Source organism: Hyperoodon ampullatus, assembly GCF_949752795.1.
Source record: "Hyperoodon ampullatus genome assembly, chromosome: 7".
NCBI classification, from domain to species: domain Eukaryota; kingdom Metazoa; phylum Chordata; class Mammalia; order Artiodactyla; family Ziphiidae; genus Hyperoodon; species Hyperoodon ampullatus.
In genome coordinates this window covers 109,681,645-109,700,331 of record NC_136920.1, presented here as the reverse complement: position 1 = coordinate 109,700,331, position 18,687 = coordinate 109,681,645, and the positions used below count along the sequence as shown (strand labels likewise).

At 35.1% G+C, this 18,687-nt stretch overlaps 1 protein-coding gene across 2 annotated transcripts in view; it reads left to right on the top strand.

The window, feature by feature from the left end:
- Positions 1-18,687, top strand: part of DYNC2H1 (dynein cytoplasmic 2 heavy chain 1) — a gene marked incomplete at both ends in the record, with an annotated part of 362,190 nt that overhangs the window by 316,906 nt on the left and 26,597 nt on the right. For both annotated transcript variants that reach the window (XM_079708170.1, XM_079708169.1), the window contains 2 exons: positions 1,633-1,722; positions 14,284-14,393. In XM_079708170.1, coding sequence (XP_079564296.1) covers positions 1,633-1,722; positions 14,284-14,393 — 200 coding nt within the window. The remainder of the gene's footprint in view (positions 1-1,632; positions 1,723-14,283; positions 14,394-18,687) is intronic.

The following is an 18,687-nucleotide window of genomic DNA, read 5'->3' as shown; positions in this document are numbered from 1 at the left end:
TAGGTTTTTGTTAAGGTAGAACCCTACTTCTGGATACCAAAGAACTGTATCAGTTAAGTCTTGCTGTAAAACAAATCACACCAAAACTTACCAGGTTAAAACGTAATAATTTAAAAAAAATCATTTTATTTTAAGCTTACAGATCTGAAATTTGGGTAGACCTTGGTAGAGAAAGCTTGTCTCTTCCACTCCGCTCGCTCATATGGCTGGCAAGTCAGTGCTGCCTGAGAGCTGGGAGCCTCAGTTCATCTCCACATGGGCCTCTCCAAAAATTGGACTTCACAATATGTTGGATGGGTTCCAAGATCAAGAGTCACAAAAGACAGGAAATACAAGCAAACACTTTCTTAAGACCTGGACCTGGAAACTGGCACCACATCACTTCCGCTATATTCACAGGACACTTATTTAAGAAGAAGAGCAGACTTCAAGTCTCCATAGGAGAATTGTCAAAGGATTTGGGGGTCATGTTTTAAAATCATCACACCTGTTTCAGTTCACAGCATTGCTCCAGCACTTAGCTACCATATTCCTAAGAAGGCTTACTTTATTCACCTAGAGTAATTGAACTAGATGTTTTCTAAGGTCTTTTTTTCACTGTAAGGTTTGTTATCTTACAATTTCCATTTTCCATACATTGTTGATATACTCTAGCCTGAAGTAGTTTCTCAGCTATGTAATCAGACAGTGTTTTGGGTTAAGAAATTGATGCTCTCTCCTTATTATTCCACTTGAGAAAAATAAGTATTAAGTTTGAATGATAGTTATATAATATTTGAAAAATCCAGAAAACCTCACAGAAAAGGAATATTATAAAGAATGTATTATAGAGAATGTCAGTTAAAAGAAGGTCAGATATTAAAAAGGTAACTTTTCTAGAAAGGTTCTATTTATTTCTTTAATTTAGAGTATTTTCTGTTTTATTCTTTTTTTGTCATATATCCGGTGTGGTTTGGGAGGTAAAATTTCTGTAATTCTGTAGGGACACAAGACTAGTTGTTTTTTGTCTTTACTACTTATAAAATGAATTTGTGAAATTTAATTCGATTTCATTACATATCGTTTCAAGAAAACATGGTTTGCTACTTTCTATATACCGGTTTATGTTCATTTGTTTATTCTTTCAAGAATTTTTACTTAAAAATATTTCCTTTTAGAGAAACAGGTCAATTCATTCTGACTCTTTTTATCATTCAATTTTAATGAGATAAGATCAAAGAAAAACATATCTTTAAAAAATATTTTTATTAATTTTTTTATGGAGTATGGTTGCTTTATAATGTTGTATTAGCCTCCACTCCACAACAAAATGAATCAGCCATACATATACAGATATCCCCTTCCTTTTGGACTTCCCTCCCATTTAGGTTACCACAGTGCATTAGGTAGAGTTCCCTGTGCTATACAGTATGTTCCCATCAGTTGTCTATTTTATACATACACTGGGATTGAGACATATACATTATTGATACTGTGTATAAAATAGAAAAAGACATATCTTAATGAAATGAATTCATGATACACATAATATGTATTATGCCAAAATATTTTCCCCATCACACTAATGTTAAAAGATCTTTTATATGTAATACTGTATATATAAACTTAATTTTGATCCTTTTAAAATTGCAGTGTCCTCTCACATGGCAAAGCAAGTGGGAAGGTCCAGAAGATCCTTTACAATACCTTAGAGGTCTTGTAGCTCGTGCCCTTGCAATACAGGTAAGATGAAATTATTTAGTAATTGTATGACTGTATGATGATTGTAGTATAAACTCTTATATTGTTAACCATTCTGCTAGCAACTAGTGAAAATATTATGATTTTGTTCATAGAGCACCGTATATTCCTTTCTTGTTCTGTCATCTGTGATTTTACCTAGCACTCTTAAAAAACACACACACAAAAAGACTGTGTTCACTCTGTAGTGTGGCTTTTCATAATTTTTGAGAATTTAGAGAAAAATCTACAATTTTAATATAGATGGATCATATAGATGGTAACTGAAACTTATTCATAACTGTGACTAATTTGCTTTAGGGTGTGTCCCCCCTACAGGGAGCTGTTTTTTTCTGTGTTATTTTGTTTTTTTCCAAATTGATCAAGTTTTTTCGGAGTGGCCCAGTCAGGTAAATGAAGGAAAATTGAACAGAATAAGGAATGATATAGATGGAGAAAGACAAGGTGATTATTTTTTTTAAGGAATAGCGAATGTTATAGGTCAGTTGGTGCACGCAATGTACCGTACCCCTTTTCCTGTGTGGTTTTGCACTGTCTTACTGCCTTCTTCCTCTGCTTATTATACTGCTTTCACAAATAACATTCTTTGTCATATCAGCTTATTAGGAGTAACTTGATCAGTGTCCTTCTAGATACAGCAATCCTCATTCTTTTTTTTTTAGTAGTGCACATACCTGTCCACATCTTTAACCTTTCCCTTAGCAGAACACCCTGCTTTTTACCTTACAGAGAAAATTCAAGCTATGAAATATGACCACTTGAAAATGCCTACCCTTCCCTCCCACCTACAAATTTGTCTAAACCCACCCTCATCATCTTTGTTCTAATACAAAAGTAGTTGACCTTCTGCTGTTGAAGCCTAATCCCTAGAGTTGTATACTTGATTTCATCTCTTTAGACACTTCCTCTAGGGGGGCCTTGCCTTGTTGTGTAACTTCATCTTTTCCTCTCTTCTTACTCTATCCTGCCAGTCTGCAAATGGTACTCCTTTGAAGGGGCCAGAACTCATCTGAATGTTTATTTGGCTTCCAGTATAATCAACCTCTCAGTTGTAGGATTATTGAAGAAGAAACTACTGGATCTGAAAATGAGCTTAAAATTAGCAGGTAGAGAAGAACAAGGCAGGGACTCGGATTTACCCATCTTCCTATCTACTGTGTGTATGTCCGGATATAATCTATCAATAAATGCTAGAAAAATGGAGGGAAGGAGGGATAGAGAAATCAGAAGAGGAAGGACAAATAGTCCATCAGTGCTCTTAGAAAAATGCAGAAATGCTCGGAAGTCCTTGGTGTGTTATAACTGCCTGGCTGTGGTAATTTGTCACTTAATATATGTATCAGTATTATTTGCATTAGATTATTTTTATAAAGGGCAGAAACTTTATTTGTTGCCAATGGGTAGCTCTTATTACACTACATGTGTAAGTATGCTTAATAATTATGCTATGTGCATATAATAAATGTATTATTGATACTGAAATTAATATCATTTAAAGCAGTTTTACATAAATTATTACAATTTTCTGGCATGATTATTCATACTGAGTATATTGTATACTGATCATCAAAACTGAAAACTTTTTCACTGTGTGATTTTCTAAAAAGCTTTATAGGCATTTAGCCTTAATTATAATGATAAAATATCCTTCTGACCTTCAGGATAATTTTCAGGCTTGACCATAGTTTATCTTATCTTTCTACCTAGGGAATATGCAATAATTCCTCATTTATGTCACCACTTAAGGATATATTTTTATTGTTTTCCTGCCTTAATTTTTTTTTCAGTTATGAATGTACAGATATCTGCTTCCCTAAGATAACCTTTAATGTTTGGGATTCACTTTCCATCTAGTCAAGGGCCTCCCAGGTCCTTTGATTTCATACGTGCCTTTTATGGTTCACAGATAAGTAACCAGAGCAACTTACAAAGTTTAGAGGAACAGTGTGGCTACTTAGGTGGGGAAGAAAGGGCTGAGAATATTGGGAGGGCAGGGAGAATTAGGAGTACTATTTTCAGAGATCTGAGAAAATGGCAGCTTTTGATTATTTATGAAAGTGTAATGATCAGATTGATTCCAAACAGGTACACAGCAGGTTGAGCCCAGTTCCAACCATGGTTTAAAATCCCAGAGCCTTTCATCTTAGGGCATAACATATAGGAAACAGAACAAGCTACTGAGAGTATTACACATAGTGCCTGATCATTACAAGGGTTTTGTGCAAATAAGGTGAGAGTGACTGGGTCAAGATGGCATTCATTTATTTAGTCAGTCAAACATATTATAAGCAACAACTTTATGCTAAGCTCTGAGTGAAGTACTGGAGATAAAATGATTAGTACATTGATACAGTTTCTGCCTCACAGAATTTAAATTTCTTACATTCATTCATTTAGCAATTAAAAATTCTATCTTCATGCCATGCACTGTGCTGAGGTTGCTGAATATAGAATGGTAAACAAAATAGACATACATTGTGTCCCAAGGAACTATCCTTACAATTTATCAGAAAAAATAAACAACTGAATAAACAGCAACAGTAAGAGTGACAAAGGAAGTCTAGTTCTATGGGAGCAAATAGCAGGAGTACCTAACCTACATGGGAACAGGGAAGTGATGCTTAAGCTGAAAGCTTAGTAGGAATAGACCAAGCGAGGACAAGAGGAAAGACTGTGCCAGACAAGAGGAAGGTCAGAGTCAAGAGTAAGCCATGCGCTTTCAAGTAACTAAAAGCAGAGCACAGACCGCAAGGAGGGGTGTTCAGAGATTAGGCTGGTGGAGCAGGAAAGGCCATGTTCTGATACTGTATTAAGGGATTATATTTGATCATAAGGGCAAAAGGGAACACTGAGGGATATTAAGGAGAGAAATCAGATTATGTTTTAGAGGGTCATTTTTCAATATAGAGAGTGTCTTACTCTACTGGGTGACATGGGTTTAAGACTGTCCTCTAAATGCTGGTGATTTAGAGAGAGCCAGAGAACCCCTAGGTACCCAAGCAGTCTCAGCCAAAGAGAGTCTTGCAGTCATTTATCCTATGGTCTCTACTCTAAGATCCTTTAAGGCAAGGACTTAAAAAAATAATAATAATTCCACTGTATTTCTAATACATAACATACTGCCTTCTGAATAAATGAATGAACAAATGAATGGACTAGATATATAAATATAATATATATAACATATTATTTCCTATTGAGACCCTGGAATTATTTTCCTGACTTCAAGTTTTTCTGCTCTTTCTTCAAAATAACATCTTCCAAGAGTTTCTTTGGTTCCTGATTTCCACTGTTTGTTTCCCCTTTGGCCTGCAGAATAGGCTCTGCAGAAGTTCTCCTTAGTATAGTCCGATTTTTCTGTGTTGGTCATTTTAAATTCCAGCATGTTCTCTACCCAGTTCATAAATCTGTGGGGCCAGCATTTGCCTTTTTCCCTCTGTCTTCATATTTTCAACTTCTCACAGTTGGATCCCTTGACTGTACACCTGCAATTTCTGTTCCAACCTAGCTCATGAGTTGATTCTATTTAAGGATATAAGACCTTCATATTGAGTAACCAGTTAGACTTGGGTGTGCTAAACAGACCCAGTATTCTGCACATGTTTAATGGGCTCCTGAATGTCTCATTTTACTTCTACTGCTAACCAAACTTGGGGTGCCATGTGTCATTGGCAAGCTTTCATGCTCATTTTTTAGGACTGAGCTTCTCCTTAGGTTCTGTCTTTCATTTTAAAATTTATAGTGACTTCTTGAACTCTACACAATTTTTTTGGCCTAACTCGAGCCAGTGGCTGGTACACTCATATACTACCAAATCCTGCCACCGTTCATTCTTATGATGGAATCTTGTTTATATCAACTGTTAAGGTACTTGAAATCTGGGGAGATTTAAGCAATAAAAAGAATTAGTTATTATTGTTGTTATTATTATTAATAAATGCCATTCAGCATGACATATAAACTATCCTTTAGAGTTTATCAGGAAAGACAACAAATAAGCCACAACAATCAAAATGATAAAGGAAGTGCAGTACTCTAGGAATAAATAGCAGAAGTACTGCAACCTAGAAGCACTTAATGCTATCTCCGTTCCTATAATGGCCTGAATTAAGTCTGAATTAGGCCTCAGTTGGGCACTGTGTACTAGACTATACCAAAGTACCTTTTCTATCAGCAGACGCTAATGTTATGTTGCTTCCTTCCATCCCCTCCCACTGTGGAATGCTGGGAAGCATATTTTTCCCTGGTATAGGCATCAGCCCCTTCACTCTTATGTTTTTCTGAGATTCTTTTTAGGTGCTGCTTCCTGTTTTTTGTTCAAATATTCAGGTACACAGTCTCGCATGTCTGCAAAGATGCTTGTTGTTAGCCACATAGATTGCTTTAACTTTTCACTTTGCATTTTACTTCTATGGCCCACTTCAAGAAAACTAATTCTTCATTGAAAAAAAAATATCTGTGAGCCTATAGCTCTTATTTCTTCCCCTTTAACCCTAATTATCACTAATAAATCAGACTGGCATTTCTAGATCTAGAAATGTGGCTCATTATGCCCTTTTTGGGTTCATCTAAATAGCTCTTCTCACTTCCCTAGCAGTAAAATGTACTAGTGACCTATATTTGAGCTTCAGATCACTTTCTTTTCTTTCAGTGCACCACTTCAAACATATACTCAAACTTTTTAAATGATCAAATGAAGAATAGAAAGAAAAATGAATATTTATAAGAACTGAGCATTTTGGATCTCAGGCATACATGTGCTTTAGACGCAATCTAGTAATATTTATAACATATGAGGTAGATATTTTTATTTCCATTTTTAAAGATGGGAAAAGTAAAACCCCATATTCAAGAATAGTTTACAAAATGTATATGATAAATGATAGAACTCACACTCAACTTCCCTTTCTATAATAATATCTCAGAGTTTTTGATATCTATCAGCAACATTTTTAAAAGATGTTTCTACCCCTTGAAACCTTTTTATAAATTGGCCTAAAGGTCACCACACACTTCTGTTTTTTTAATCTATTTCTCTGGATTTTCTATTCCCTCGTCTCTAATTGGATTCCCTAGAGCACAGTCCTCTGACCTTTTCTATCTGTACTCCACCCATAGTGATCTCATGCCTATGAATCCCATCTAAACATTTATTATTCTCAGATTTATAGCCCCAGCCCAGTATTTCCCCTAACTCTGGTGTACACTCAGTATTTTCACTTGGATGTTTAATAAACATCTCAAACTTAACATATTCAAAACTGAACTCCTGCCCTTTACTGAAAAACTTGTGCTACCCACAGTCTTTCCTGTAAAAGTAAATGACATCTCCACCTTTCTTGAGGCATAGGCACAAGGTCTTGGAATCATTGTTAACTCTTCTCCTCTCATACACTGCATCCATTCAATCAGAAAAATTACCTTGGCTGTACGTTCAAAATATATTCCGAGATACCTCTCACCACTTTTCACTGCTACTACCTTGATTGAAGTCATTATTGGTGCAGCTGCCACCTGACTAGTCCTGCTTCCACCCTGGTCTCCTTTCTGGTGAGTTCTCAACCCAGCAGTCTAAATATTCTGGTTAAAGTGTCAGATTATATCACTCCTCTCTTGGAAATTTCCCCACGGTTTCTCATCTCCTCCAGAGTAACAAAATCCTTATAGCAACCTACAAGATCTGGCCCGTTTACCTCTCTGATTTCCTCTCCTACTTTTTGCTTCCTAAGTTATTCTGTTCCAGCCATACTGGTCTCCTTGCTTTTCAATGAACAGCCTGGCACACTCCCTCAAAGGGACTTTATTCTTCCTGTTTCCTCTACCTGGAATGCTCTCCCTCAGATATCTGCAAGGAAGTTTCTTTTTCCCTTGTTTCTTTTTTTTTTTCAAGGAAGGAAGTTTCTTTGTCCCTTCAGGACCATCCTATTTCAGATTATAACTCTCCTCTTCCTTGATACTTTACATCCTGTTTCCCTTTTAAATTTTTTCCCATAGCCTATGTCTCCACGTAATAGTCTATATATTTTACTTATTTGTAAAATAACATTATTAAGTAACTTAATTGATATTTATAGAACATTACATTCAACAACAGCAGAGTACACATTCTTTTCAAGTGCACACAGAATTATACCAAGGTGGATCCGTAGATAGATCAAACTTGTATCAAATAATCTAAAATGATTTACAATAAAATGAAGTTAGAAATTAATAACAAAAAGATTTGAGGAAATTTAAAATACCAGGAAGTGTTCTAAATACCTACTTTTAAATAACCTATGGTACAAAGAGTATATCAAAAAGAAAATTAGGAATTAATTTAGCTGAATAAAAATCAAAACACATCAAAATTCTGAGATACCGTGAAGAAGTAAAGTCAATGTAAATGGTTAGCAGAACATTAATGGATGGAATCTTAACTGCAGTGTATTTAACACACTTTTAAAAAGCAGTCCTCTAAAGTTGATAGGCAAGGTAAATTTATTAATGGAGTACATGAGGCAAGAAATTATTTTTTTAGGGATCATGTAGTCAAAATGGTTTGATCTCCAGAAAACTCATCCAAATTAATCTTGTTCTTTTGGACTCCAGATTTTACATTTCAGTCTCAAAAGTCTACTTAAAGATGACTTGAAACTGAAACTCAAAAGACAACTTGGAAAGCTTACTTAATTTATCTTTTCTCCCATGCTTATATGACTAGTAAACCTAATGCACAAGATTTAAAAAATGATGATATAAAACCAGGTTTGAATTTAGGAAAAATTTAGATTCAAGGAATGGCAAACATCTATTAGTACACCTACTGTTTTTTGAAGTTGGTACAACAAATCTTTCCTAGGAAGAAAGATCTTATTTGTCTTTAATTACTAATTCTGAAGTTTTAATTCCAATATAATTCCTGATAATCTACCTTGTAGATGAGCTGCAGTTTATTACTATCTATTAATCCAATGAATTGAGAAACTTGTTTTATCCAGACTTGTCAACATACTAATAACTTTTAATGTTTTGTTTACTCTAGTCAATGACTGGAGGTACTTAATTTCATTCTGGATAAATTAGATTTTAATTCTGGATGAATTTGTTCACAGATTCTTAAATCTCTAAATTTATACTAAATAATTTTGAAGAAAAGATGAAGGAATGTAAAAGATGGCACATTGAGAAGCATGACTGCCTGAATTGTTATTTGCCTTAAACCCTTTTTTGAAGGAACATAGTTCATTAAAACAAAATAAAATAGCATCAGTTTATTAATGTATTTCATCTTATACTAAATAATTGCTATAAAATGTGAATGAAGACAGTCATTAATAGGTTATAGGTCATACCCAACTGAAATAATTTGATAATGGCTTTCGTCAATATTTTTTCTATGTATTCAAGTAATTTTTACATAATCAGGTTAATACTATGTGTATATTTTTACATTCTGATAAATACATTAAGTAATAAACATTTTCCATTGTCATTAGATATTCTTCAAATACCAGTTTTTATTGTTATGTAATATTTTATTGTATTGATGTATCATAATTTAATTAGCTAATTTCTATTATTCTATTATATATTATTATAGAATTTATATTATAATTATGCTTCTGGTTTCTTAATATTACAAATAATTTTAAATGAGCAAGCCATAATAATCTCTTGATTACTTTCTTAATTTACATCCCAAGAAAAGGAATTACTGAATAAAATGGCTTGAATATTTTCAAAGCTTTGGCACATTTCATCAAATTGCTTTATAAAAATATTGTGTCCAGGGCTTCCCTGGTGGCACAGTGGTTGAGAGTCCGCCTGCCGATGCAGGGGACACGGGTTTGTGCCCCGGCCCGGGAAGATCCCATATGCTGTGGAGCGGCTGGGCCCGTGAGCCATGGCCGCTGAGCCTGCGCGTCCGGAGCCTGTGCTCTGCAACGGGAGAAGCCACAGCAGTGAGAGGCCCGCATACCACCAACAAAACAAAACAAAACAGAACAAAAAAAATATTGTGTCCAAAATTGTGTCCATGTTGCACACTTACAACATTTGAGCATTATCATTTCTCATTCTAGTATTCTGAAGGACTAAAAACATGTATTAATTTTTAAATTTATGTAACTATTAAGAATGATCCTATCTTTATGTTTCAATAAGCATGTAAACAGTCCACAGTTATATTAATGTTATTAATTCACTTTCATGTTTGTGGAAAATATTTTTCCAAATTTAGTTTTAATGCCTTTTACATTTATTTATGATATTTTGGTACATACAAAATTTTTATAATCTAACATATATTTTCTCTTTTAAAAAAGGTCTACCATTCTAATCAGACATAATCTTTTTTCCCTTGTCTTTGTTTTCTCTTTTTCAACATTATTTCAACTCTGAATGCTAATTAGCGTAATTGTAGACTGTATGTGAATTAAAGTTTAGACTTTTTTCCCCAAAAAAGTAAATAATTTTCCCCCAGCACCATTTATTGAACATCTTTTTCATTCCCCAGTGATCTGTGATGCCACCTTTATGATATATTAATTTCTTGTATTTTTGTTTCAGTATGATGAGATTATTTTCTTCTCTGTGTCTAGATACATGATGTATTTCATAAATGTGTGTGAACACTTGAAAGGAAATATGTTTTTCTCTGTGGGATATAACCTATACAATTGGATTTACTCCAATCATTTGATTTAATTATTTCTGTTTTTATGCTTTGCGGCCCTTTGAGTTTTTTAGAAGGTTTTTTTTATTATAACCATTTAATTTTATTACAAAAATCATTTAGATTTAATTCTAGATTTAACTGACTTCTGCATCCTTAAAAATCTTAGTTTTGAGCAATATATAAAAGAATTTGAGAACACTTTTGAAGAACATTTAGCAGAAAAAAGATGCAGAGGTGTGGTTTATATATTTTCTGAACTCTGGCCTAAAAAATGATACTTATATTCACAAGTGAACGGGAAGTTAGCTAGATGTTAAATTCTTGAGAGAACAGCCTTTTCCTTCAAAATTCCATATATATTGGTCCATATAGGAGTAGATCACTCCTGAGACATGATTCATTTCTTATATGATTTTCCCCTTAATACCTTTTGACCACAGTGATTTATGCATGCTTGATCTCCCCTAACTAGGTGGTAAGCTCTTAGCCTTCAGCAAGTGCTTCTGAATGAGTGAATGAATGCCATTTCTGTTCATGTGTTCTGCTTCATCACTAATCTTTTTAAAATAAAATTTTGCAATATTTTTAAACTGTCCATATCACCTGGGAAAAATCATTTTCTGTGTTATAGTAAGGAAACTATACTCAATGATCCCTATGGTTCATTCTAGTTTAGAAGTTTTACTGCCTATGAATCTAAGTGTGTGTTTATAGTATTTAAGAAATTACCCAACCCATTAAGTTATTCAATTCTATTAGGTATTTATTTGCTTACTTCTATGATTACATTTATTATATAACATTTGAAGAATTATAGCTATATAGTTGCATAATCATAGGAGAGACATGGGCCTTATGTTCAGTCTCAAACCTAGTCCTTTAAAAAGAGCATGGCCTGTAACCAGGAGTGGAGTAAAGAAGAAACATTTCCTGAAAAATAACTACCAGTAATATGCCTACAGCTTTGTTGAGAGCTCAATCTATATATGTGCATTACTGCTCATAAAGATCATGTTAATTGTCTTTATTTCTACTATTTTAAATGAGTATAAATGTCATTTTTTTAAAGAAAGACATTTTTAAGAGGAATTTTAGGTTTATGACAAAATTGAGAGGAAGGTACAGAGATTTCCCATATACTCCCTGCTCCAATACATGCATAGCCTCCTGCATTACTTTTTTTTTTTTTTTTTTTGCAGTACGCGGGCCTCTCACTGTTGTGGCCTCTCCCATTGCGGAGCACAGGCTCCGGACGCGCAGGCTCAGCGGCCATGGCTCACGGGCCCAGCCGCTGCACGCCATGTGGGATCCTCCCAGACTGGGGCACGAACCCGTGTCCCCTGCATCGGCAGGCAGACTCTCAACCACTGCGCCACCAGGGAAGCCCCTCCTGCATTATTAACATCACTCATCAAAACTGTACATTTTTACCAAGGATGAATCTGTGTTAACACATCATAATCACCCACATCCATAATTTACCTTAGGGTTCACTCTTGGTGCTTATTATAATAATGGGTATAATAGTCCACATTCTGTGGATTTGGACAAATGTATAATGACATATACCCATTATTATAATAACACAGAGTATTTTCACTGCCCTAAAAATCCTCTGCTCTACCTATTCAACTCTCCCTCCTCCCGTATCCCTGGAAACCACTGATCTTTTTACTATCTCCATAGTTTGGCCTTTTCTAGAATGTCATATAGTTGGAATCATATAGTATGTAGCTTTCCAGAATGACTTCTTTCACGTAGTAGTATGCATTTAAGCTTCCTCCATGTCTTTTCATGGCTTGATAGCTCATTTATTTTTAGCACTGAATAATATTCCAATGTCCCAGTGTACCACAGTTTATTTATCCATTCAACTACTGAAGGATATATCTTGGTTGCTTCCAAGTTTTGGCAATTATGAATAAAGCTACTGTAAACATCCATGAGCAGATTTGATGTAGTTTTTAAAAATAAAAAAAAAAAAGTGCTTATTCGTTCTTTATATTGAAATTTACTGTTTAACAATATTATATACATTAAAAGAATCTTTGTTATTTAAACTTTATCTTATCAAATATACCTTTGCTTTATTCTAACTTTAACCTTAATAGACTAACAGGATATTTTTACTATAGACTAATAAAAACATTTTTACTAAAGAGGCTTTCTCTCCTTGACTAATTATGTTAATTCAGACTTTAATGAAGTTAAACTCTGATTATCAGCCACACTCTAATTTTTAATTAATTTGAACATATGCACATCCATAGTTGGCAACAACTATTTTGGAGTTTTCTAATTCAAAATTAATGTTAAGGACTTTTTGAAATAATAATATAATTTGATATATTTACAGTTGTTTTAAAAATAAATAAGTATTTACAATAAAAATGGGTCATGTTAGCATAATCTGTTGACTGTGTTTAGGTAATGAAAATAGAAGGCAGATATAAAAATATTTGATAAGGAGTAAACAATATTTGCTATGCATAATTTTAAATTATTTAATTGAAAATAGATACTTTGTGGAGTGTTATTATTAAAAGGATAATATCCAAGAAGAAATAATTATACTTTGTTAAAGAGATCTCTTTTTAAAGTATTTTCTACTTTTAAAATCAACATATTATCAATTGCTAGGAAGGACATAGGAACATTTTTTGCTACAAACTGTAGGGTAGGAGTACTAGTCAAAAGCATTTACATATTAATGCAAGCACACTAGCTTTGGAGATTAATTTCTCCTATTCTAGACCTGGCTGACAGATATAAATGCTTTGGTGGATAACAGGGTGTTATAGTACATGAAACACAGTCTTTCTACATAATCATAAATTAAATAAATAACTTTTTCCTAGACTTTATAAATCATGCAAAATGAATTACTGAGTAAATGTGAATTCTGAAAGCTTTTAATAGCCATTACTGTGGTACCATCTCTGTGTAACAGCTGAAGTAACAGACTGATTCAGAAATTGTCAGTAAGCAATCTCTTAAGGCACATTAGTACCTGCCGAAATATTACAGAAAAACAAATCACCTGAGTTTATTATTACCTTGCTCCAACACTAACTATGTGACCTTGGGCAAGAGCCTTAACCTCACCATGCCTCCATTTTCTGATTGTAAAATGGGGATATTAACACCAACTTTAGGATTGTAGTAAGCATAAAATTGGTTAATACATGGAAAGCATATAGAAAGTTTTGCAGAAGGCTTTGTTGTTTTTGTTATTTGTTCCAAATGGCAATTTTTTATTATGCTTATTAAACATACTTAATGATGATGTATCTTTCTCCAAATGGAGTATAAATTGATTTACAGAATGTCAGATAAGGAGAAAAGACTATTAAAAAACACATTTTAACAAAAAAATTATTTTTTCCTGGACATTACCCTGCACTATAATACTTGATTTAGTAAGGTGGCAAATTTACTGTTAAATCTGGAACCCAAGTTCAGTTTGCCTTGCCAAGAATTGGCAGCCTTGGGAACTCTAGTAGTAGACCCAGATGCTCAGTATCCCCTGAGCACACTTTGAGGAATGAGTCATCACTAGGAGAAGTGCTAGTCCAAATCTAAACACCATATATGAGATTAAATGTCATGTTTTAGACTTTTTATTTTGAGTAGATCTCTACTAACAAAAGGTTGTGCAAAGAAGCTTTTTTGTCATAGATGGATATTATATCAAAAAACTATAGCAGATTTTATAACATACAGTGGAAAAAAATATTTTTCCTACGCATCATTTCAAAGCATTTGGAAACTGTATAACTTCCTCATTGAAAATGACTTCTGCATAATTCTTCTTTAATAGATTTCTTTATCTTTCAAGTTTGAAAAGTTTTTAAATGTGTGTTCGTATATCTCCCTCCTCCTAGGACTGGGTAGAGAGAGCTGAAAAACAGACTCTTCTCTCCGATACACTTGACCTATCAGAACTCTTCCACCCAGACACATTTCTCAATGCGCTTCGCCAGGAAACTGCAAGGTAAATAGAATGAAATACTTATTTGTCTGAGAGGGTAATTATACTTTGATTTGTTCACTTCTGATCACATTCCTTTGATTGTCAAAAATAAATTTATTGTTGAATCCAGATAGTTGTGTTATTTCTTAATACTTGACTTTTAATAACAGTAAACTTTTAGTTTAGAGAACACTGCTTTCAATTATGATGTGTTCTTTTATTAGAATTGAAAAAGGCAAACTTTAATTTTTAAAAATTTGGTCATTTATTTATCCAGACCTATTGTGTCCAATATGGTAGGCAGAAGTCAAATGATGCTATTTAAATTTAAATGATTTATTCCTGATATTAGTGGAAATGGTTTCAGTTTTTCACCCTTCAGAATGATGTTGGATGAGGGTTTGTCATATATGGCCTGTTGAGGTAAGTTCCCCCTATGCCTACTTTCTGGAGAGACTTTATCATAATTGGGTGTTGAATTTTGTCGAAAGCTTTTTCTGTATCTGTTGAGATGATCATATGGTTTTTCTCCTTCAATTTGTTAATATGATGTATCATATTGATTGATTTGCGTATATTGAAGAATCCTTTCATTCCTGGGATAAACCCCACTTGATCGTGGTGTATGATCCTGTTAATGTGCTGCTGGATTCTGTTTGCTAGTATTTTGGTGAGAATTTTTGCATCTATGTTTACCAGTGTTATTGGCCCGTAGTTTTCTTTTTTTGTGACATCTTTGTCTGGTTTTGGTATCAGGGTGATGGTGGCCTCATAGAATGAGATTAGGAGTGTTCCTCTCTTTGCTATATTTTGGAAGAGTTTGAGAAGGATAGTATTCACCTGTAAAGCCATCTGGTCCTGGTCTTTTCTTTGTTGGAAGATTTTTAATCACAGTTTGTTAGAAGATTTTTAACACAGTTTCAATTTCAGTGCTTGTGATTGGTCTGTTTATATTTTCTATTTCTTCCTGGTTCAGTCTCAGAAGATTGTGCTTTTCGAAGAATTTGTCCATTTCTTCCAGTTGTCCATTTTATTAGCATATAGTTGCTTGTAATAATCTCTCATGATCCTTTGTATTTCTGCAGTGTCAGTTGTTACTTCTTTTTCATTTATAATTCTATTGATTTGAGTCTTCTCCCTTTTTTTCTTGATGAGTCTGGCTAATGGTTTATCAATTTTGTTTATCTTCTCAAAGAACCAGCTTTTAGTTTTATTGATCCTTGCTATCGTTTCCTTCACTGTTTACAGATAACATGATACTATACATAGAGAATCATAAAGATGCTACCAGAAAACTACTACAGTTAATCAATGAATTTGGTAAAGTGGCAGGATACAAAATTAATGCACAGAAATCTCCGGCATTCCTATACACTAATGATGAAAAATATGAAAGAGAAATTAAGGAAACGTTCCCATTTACCTCTGCAACAAAAGGAATAAAATACCTAGGAATAAACCTACCTAAGGAGACAAAAGACCTCTATGCAGAAAACTATAAGACACTGATGAAAGAAATTAAAGATGATACAAACAGATGGAGAGATATACCATATACTTGGATTTGAAGAATCAACATTGTGAAAATGACTATACTACCCAAAGCAATCTACAGATTCAATGCAATCCCCATTAAACTACCAATGGCATTTTTCACAGAACTAGAACAAAACATTCAAAATTAGTATGGAAACACAAAGGACACTGAATAGCCAAAGCAATCTTGAGATAGAAAAACAGAGCTGGAGGTAACAGGCTCCCTGACCTCAGACTATACTACAAAGCTACAGTAATCAAGACAGTATGGTACTGGCACAAAAACAGACATATAGATCAATTGAACAGGATAGAAAGCCCAGAGATAAACCCACACATATGGTCACCTTATCTTTGATAAAGCAGGCAAGAATATACAATGGAGCAAAGACAGTCTCTTCATTAAGTGGTGCTGGGAAAACTGGACAGCCATATGTAAAAAATGAAATTAGAACACTCCCTAACACCATACACAAAAATAAACTCAGATGGATTAAAGACATAAATATAAGACCAGACATGATAAAACTCTTAGAGGAAAACATAGGCAGAACACTCTATGACATAAATCACAGCAAGATCCTTTTTGACCCACCTCCTAGAGAAATGGAAATAAAACCAAAAATAAACAAATGGGACCTAATGAAACTTCAAAGCTTTTGTACAGCAAAGGAAACCATAAACAAGACCAAAAGAGAGCCCTCAGAATGGGAGAAAATATTTGCAAATGAAGCAACTGACAAAGGATTAATCTCCAAAATTTATAAGAAGCTCATGCAGCTCAATAACAAAAAAACAAACAACCCATCCAAAAATGGGCAGAAGACCTAAATAGACATTTCTCCACAGAAGATATACAGATTTCCAACAAACACACGAAAGGATGCTCAACATCATTAATCATTAGAGAAATGCAAATCAAAACTACAATGAGATATCATCTCACACTGGTCAGAATGGCCATCATCAAAAAGTCTAGAAACAATAAATGTTGGAGAGGTTGTGGAGAAAAGGGAACCCTCTTGCACTGTTGGTGGGAATGTAAATTGATGCAGCCACTATGGAGAACCGTATGGAGGTTCCTTAAAAACTAAAAATAGAACTACCATACAACCCAGAAACCCCACTACTGGGCATATACCCTGAGGAAACCATAATTCACAAAGTGTCATGTACCACACTGTTCATTGCAGCTGTATTTACAATAGCCAGGACATGGAAGCCACCTAAGTATCCATCAACAGATGAATGTATAAAGAAGATATGGCACATATATACAATGGAATATTACTCAGCCATAAAAAGAAATGAAATTGAGTTGTTTGTAGTAATGTGGATAGACCTAGAGACTGTCGTACCAAATGAAGTAAGTCAGAAAGAGAATGACAAATACCATATGCTAATGCATACATATGGAATCTAAAAAAAAAAAAAAATAGTTCTGAAGAACCTAGGGACAGGACTAAAATAGTCACAAACGTAGAGAATGGACTTGAGGACACAGGGATGGGGAAGGGTAAACTGGGATGAAGTGAAAGAGTGGCATGGACATATATACACTACCAAATTTAAAATAGATATCTAGTGGGAAGCAGCTGCATAGCACAGGGAGTTCAGCTATGTGCTTTGTTACCACCTATAGGGGTGGGATAGGGAGGGTGGGAGGGAGATGCAAAAGGTAGGGGATATGGGGATATATGTATACATATAGCTGATTCACTTTTTTATACAGCAGCAACTAACACAACCTTGTAATGCAGTTGTACTCCAATAAAGAGGTAAAAAAATAAAATAAATGACTTAAAGTTAAAATGGATTAAGGAGACTAGATGGTTGCCTAAGAGGATGTGACCCTCATCTTCTCCCCTGAACACATCCAAAATACATCTACAGGAGCATTTCTCACTGAAAACTAACTGGAACTGGTAGAAGGACTGCTTTAAAACCAAGGCTATATGAAAAATACACATGTAATCAGGTATGAAGAGAAGAAAAGCAATCAAATCAGGTCCTGTGACCCAGAGAGGGGACTCAGAGGAAAAGGGCGAATGTACAGGCAGCCCTGGGGAGTGATTGGGTCAAGCCACAGACTAGGCATCCCAGTCCTGGGGTCCTACATGGAGGAGATAAACCCCCTCACTGGTTGGAGGAACACTGTGACAAATAGAAGGGCTGGGAGAATCCTGGGCTCCATTCAAGAGGAATGTGTGTGCACTGGTTAGCCGCTGGGGCAGGGTGGAGAGAGGTCTGCTCTAGTGGCTGCTGAGTTTCCCATGACTGCCTCATCATACACCCCAGCCTGAGCTAAGCAAAAGCTCTGGCCCCTCTTAGTCCATGCCACAGTATGGCACTGGATCTGGGGTGGCCAGGACCAGGGAAAAGACTTGGCCTTAGGATGCAGAGGTAACTTGGTCCCAGGGTGGACCCTGGGTGGGCTGTGGTGGCCATTGTTGGCACTTACTCAAGCGGTGCTGTAGAAGCAGCCCAGTACACCACAGCTCAACCCACCACCTTGCCCCAGTATACACAGAGAAACCACACAGGCCCTGCCTCCCCTTTGGGGCACAGAGGAGTTTGGAGATAGTGATCAGTTGTGAGAGACAAAGGGGTCTTTGGGATGAGAGGTCTGCTCTAGTGGCTGCCTGTTTTCCTCCAACCACTCCATCATGTGCCTCAGCCCAAGCTAAGCAAACGGTTGGCCCCACTTAGTCCATGCCACAGCACAGCCCTTGATATGGGTGGCTGTGACCAGGGAAAAGACTCGACCATGGTCTGTGGC